At 40.2% G+C, this 5,752-nt stretch overlaps 1 protein-coding gene across 2 annotated transcripts in view; it reads right to left on the bottom strand.

The window, feature by feature from the left end:
- Positions 1 to 5,752, bottom strand: part of LOC112073493 (butyrophilin-like protein 3) — a 30,888-nt gene that overhangs the window by 18,301 nt on the left and 6,835 nt on the right. For both annotated transcript variants that reach the window (XM_024140781.2, XM_070440170.1), the window contains exon 2: positions 612 to 938. In XM_024140781.2, coding sequence (XP_023996549.1) covers positions 612 to 938 — 327 coding nt within the window. The remainder of the gene's footprint in view (positions 1 to 611; positions 939 to 5,752) is intronic.

Here is a 5,752-nt window from a genome sequence, read left to right on the forward strand (position 1 = left end):
AGAACCCTGCAGCACTCCAGTATTAACAGAACCCTGCAACACTCCAGTATTAACAGAACCCTGCAGCACTCCAGTATTAACAGACCCCTGCAACACTCCAGTATTAACATGTCATCAACCTGAATACATTGATGATTAACAATGAGATAATCATTAAACCAGCAACAGCTTTACTTGGAAGACATCAATAATTCACTGTGTCAAAAGCCTTGACAAATCAATTAACAAAGCAGCACAATGTTGTTGACTATACAATACCTTCTCTATAGTATGTATTACTATCAGTACATAGTAACTTACTGTGAGTCAACAGCAGGTAGTAGGAATATTGGGACACAGCAGTGAGTCAACAGCAGGTAGTAGGAATATTAGGACACACTCAGTGTGACAGACCAGCTGAATACATGATCTATAACAGAGGAAGGAATGATGAGGGAGGAAGACCAGCTGAATACATGATCTATAACAGAGGAAGGAATGATGAGGGAGGAAGACCATGATGAGGGAGGAAGACCAGCTGAATACATGATCTATAACAGAGGAAGGAATGATGAGGGAGGAAGACCAGCTGAATACATGATCTATAACAGAGGACAGTATTCATGACTCACCAACAATGAGTTGAACGGTGGTTTCCTGCCTCGGTGTTGGAATGAAGCACCTGTAGCTTCCAACATCAGAGCAAGTAACTCTGTTCAGCTTTAAGGAGACGTTGCCATTCTTCAGTTCTTCATTAAACATTGATGTTTTTCCCTTGTAGGATGGAAACTGATCCTCATTTGAGACTCGACCGTCAAGGTAAAGATGGACCTTTTCTGCTTTCAGGTTCAATCTTGTCCACTGCACTGTCATGTCCTCAGCACTGACACTGGGTTTCAGGGAACATGGTAGAATGATGTCATCACCAGCCGATCCAACAACCTGAACCTCAGACGACCCTGGAGAAAAACAAACGACACACAGTTAAAGATACCTGGTAACTTCCTGTTGCTCGATGGATTCTGGCCCATTATGACACCATTCATTCCTATGTGAAGACTCAACAGTGAATTGACGCCAAATGAAGGCGGTTAAGATGGCGTCTCATGTGGGAGATTTATGTAGACAGTTTGAGCTACTCCAGGAAGTGACGTTACAGGCTAGCTCAGTGCTGCCCCCTCTCATTAAGTAACTCAAGTTGAAGGCCAACTGGGGTACTGCAGGCTGCCATTAGACATTACATGCAGGCTAGCTCAGTGCTGCCCCCTCTCATTAAGTAACTCAAGTTGAAGGCCAACCGGGGTACTGCAGACTGCCATTAGAAACTATACACTGAGTATACAAAACATTATGAACACCTGCTCTTTCCATGACAGACTGACCAGGTGAATCCAGGTGAAAGATATGATCCCTTATTAATGCCACTTAATAAATCCACTTCAAGACAGTGTAGATCATGTGTTAAACCCGGCCCGTCATGTGTTAAACCCGGCCCGTGATTTGGGTTGTCAAATAATTTTGTCCCGCTCCCATAAAGCCCACAATGAGCTGCACTATAATTCACAGCACATCAAACAGCGGTGCACTGTCCCACACTAGAGGTCGACCGATTAATTAGGGCCGAATTAAAGTTTTCATAACAATCGGTAATCTGTATTTTTGGACACCGATTATAGCCGATTACATTGCACTCCACGAGGAGCCTGCATGGCCCAACTGTTACGCGAGGGCAGCAAGGAGCCAAGGTAAGGTGCTAGCTAGCATTAAACTTATCTTATAAAAAAAACAATCAATCTTAACATAATCACTAGTTAACTACACATGGTTGATGATATTACTAGTTTATCTAGCTTGTCCTGCATTGCATATAATCAATGCGATGCCTGTTAATTTATCATCGAATCACAGCCTACTTCGCGACTCGGGTGATGATTTAGCAAGCGCATTTGCAAAAAAAGCACCTAACCATAATTATCAATGCCTTTAAACCTGTATATTTAATTAATATTGCCTGCTAACATGAATTTCTTTTAACTAGGGAAAATTGTGTCACTTCTCTTGCGTTCTGTGCAAGCAGAGTCAGGGTATATGCAGCAGTTTGGGCCGCCTGGCTCGTTGCAAACTGTGAGAAGTCCATTTATTCCTACAAAGACCGTAATTAATTTGCCAGAATTTCACATAATTATGACATAACATTGAAGGTTTAGACTTATGGATGTTATTTTCCACCATAATTTGCAAATAAGTTAATTAAAAACCTACAATGTGATTTTCTGGATTTTTTTTTCTAATTTTGTCTGTCATAAGTTGAAGTGTACCTATGATGAAAATTACAGGCCTCTCTCATCTTTTTTAAGTGGGAGAACTTGCACAATTGGTGGTCTGACTAAATACTTTTTTTGCCGCCACTGTATATACACTGCTCAAAAAAATAAAGGGAACACTTAAACAACACAATGTAACTCCAAGTCAATCACACTTCTGTGAAATCAAACTGTCCACTTAGGAAGCAACACTGATTGACAATAAATTTCACATGATGTTGTGCAAATGGAATAGACAAAAGGTGGAAATTATAGGCAATTAGCAAGACACCCCCAATAAAGGAATGGTTCTGCAGGTGGTCAAATGGACTCATGCCACAAGTTCTGACAAGTCATTGGCCCGCCCCCTGTTTCGTGACCAAATTAGATCAGATGGTGGTAAACTATATAACCTTCCTGTATTGTGACAAGATCAGATGGTGTTAAACTATATAACATTCCTGTATTCTGTTTCAATCTAAGTGCATTCTGCCTAGTGGAGCTGTTGAGTTTTGACTATTCAACTAACCATCCTAAAATCTCATTAGAAATTAGGTGGTGGGGCCTCCCGGGTGGCGCAGTGGTCCAGGCTCTGTCGCAGCCGGCCGCGACCGGGAGGTCCGTGGGGCGACGCACAATTGGCCTAGCGTCGTCCGGGTTAGGGAGGGTTTGGCCGGTAGGGATATCCTTGTCTCATCGCGCACTAGCGACTCCTGTGGCGGGCCGGGCGCAGTGCGCGCTAACCAAGGTAGCTAGGTGCACGGTGTTTCCTCCGACACATTGGTGCGGCTGGCTTCCGGGTTGGATGTGCATTGTGTCAAGAAGCAGTGCAGCTTAGTTGGCTTGTGTTTCGGAGGACGCATGGCTTTCGACCTTCTCTCTCCCGAGCCCGTACGGGAGTTGTAGCGATGAGACAAGAAAGTAACTACTAACAATTGGATACCACGAAATTGGGGGAAAAAGGGTTAAAAAAAATAATAAAAAAGATGAAATTAGGTGGTGTTTTTTATTAAATGTTATACTAAGCTATTATATTTGATAATGTTATGCATTTGAGACCTGTCATTCAGAGCAGTTTGTTAACAATAAATAAAGCGTCTCTTTTTATCTCCAAAGTGTTTCAAAAAATACAAAGAGTAGCGGTTGGTAATAATCTCTAGTTGCGCCGTGAAAAAGGTAATTAAATATCTTTATGTACATTTGCAAGAATAAGTAAAAACCTGTTTTCGCTTTGTTATTATGGGGTATTGTATATGTATATATAAATGTACAGATTGATGAGAAAACTTTTATTTTTTAAATACATTTTAGAATAAGGCTGTAATGTAACAAAATGTGGAAAAAGTGAAGGGGTCTGAATACACTGGATCATTAACTACATAAATTAATGTAGCAACTGCAGATTCCCCCTTTAATGCACAGCAGGTTCTCTATCAATAGTTAACTACATCCATTATCAAGGTGCTGTGGTACAACACTTCATAATACAGCTGTTGTATCAGCTGGTACAACACTTCATATAACACCTGTTGTATCAGCGTGTTAATGTTTATGTGTAAAAAAAGGTGATTATAGTGTTTACCTGCTGATTAGAAACAGGTGTTATATGAAGTGTTGTACCTGCTGATAAAACAGTGTTATATGAAGTGTGTGTACCTGCTGATACAACAGGTGTATTATGAAGTGTTGTAACCGCTGATACAACAGGTGTTATTTGAAGTGTTGTACCTGCTGATAAAACAGGTGTTATATGAAGTGTTGTACCTGCTGATACAACGTGTAAAGGTGATATTATATGAAGTGTTGTACCCTGCATGATACTATACACAGGTATGTATGAAGTGTGTTACCAGCTGATCAACAGGTGTAATTATGAAGTGTTTACCAGCTGATACAACAGGTGTATATGAAGTGTTGTACCTCCTGATACAACAGGTGTTATTATGAAGTGTTGTACCAGCTGATACAACAGGTGTATTAATGAAGTGGTTGACACTGATACAACAGTGTATTATATGAAGGTGTTGTAAGTGATAACAACTAGGTGTTATTATGAAGTGTTTACCTGCGATACAACAGGTGTATTATGAAGTGTTGTACCAGCTGATACAACAGGTTGTATTATATGAAGTGTTGACCAGCTGATCAACAGGTGTATTATGAAGTGTTGTTACCAGCTGATACAACAGGTGTATTATGAAGTGTTGTACCAGCGGATACAACAGTGTATATGAAGTGTTGTACCTGCTGATACAACAGTGTATTATGAAGTGTGTACCAGCTGATACAACAGGTGTATTATATGAAGTGTTGTACCAGCTGAATACAACAGGTGTATTATGAAGTGTTGTACCAGCTGATACAACCAGGTGTATTATGAAGTGTTGTACCAGCTGATTACAACAGGTGTATTATGAAGTGTTGTACCAGCTGAATACAAACAGGTGTATTATTGAATGTGTTACCAGCTGATACAACAGGTGTATATGAAGTGTTGTAATACAACAGGTGTATTATGAAGTGTTGTACCTGCTGATACAACAAGGTGTATTATGAAGTGTTGTACCTGCGATAAAACAGTGTTATGATGAGTGTTGTACCAGCTGATACAACAGGGTATTATGAATGGTTGTACCTGCTGATACAACAGGTGTATTATGAAGTGTGTGTACCTGCTGATTCAACAGGGTGATATGAAGTGTTGTGTACCTGCTGATACAACAGGTGTTAATATGAAGTGTTGTACCTGCTGATTCAACAGGTGTATTTGAAGTGTTGTACCTGCTGATTCAACAGGTGTTATATGAAGTGTTGTACCTGCTGATACAAACAGGTGTATTATGAAGTGTTTACCTGCTATTCAACAGGTGTTATATGAGTGTGGTACCAGTGATACAACAGGTGTATTATGAAGTGTGTACCTGCTGATACAACATGGTGTTATATGAAGTGTTGTACCTGCCTGATACAACAGGTGTTATATGAAGTGTTGTACCTGCTGATTCAACAGGTGTTTATATGAAGTGTTGTACCTGCTGATACAACAGGTGTATTATGAAGTGTGTACCTGCTGATACAACAGGTGTTATAGAAGTGTGTACCTGCTGATACAACAGGGTTATATGAAGTGTTGTACCTGCTGATTCAACAGGTGTTATATGAAGTGTTGTACCTGCTGATACAACAGGTGTATTATGAAGTGTTGTACCTGCTGATACCAAACAGGTGTTATATGAAGTGTTGTACCTGCTGATACAACAGGTGTATTATGAAATGTTGTACCAGCTGATACAACAGGTGTATTATGAAGTGTTGTACCTGCTGATACAACAGGTGTTATTATGAAGTGTTGTACCAGCTGATACAACATGGTGTTATATGAAAGTGTTGTACCAGCTTGATACAAACAGGTGTATTATGAATGTTGTACCAGCTGATACAAACAGGTGTTATATTGAAGTGTTGTACCT

The sequence above is a fragment of the Salvelinus sp. IW2-2015 genome, unplaced genomic scaffold (genome assembly GCF_002910315.2).
Source record: "Salvelinus sp. IW2-2015 unplaced genomic scaffold, ASM291031v2 Un_scaffold2276, whole genome shotgun sequence".
Classification (NCBI taxonomy): Eukaryota; Metazoa; Chordata; class Actinopteri; order Salmoniformes; family Salmonidae; genus Salvelinus; species Salvelinus sp. IW2-2015.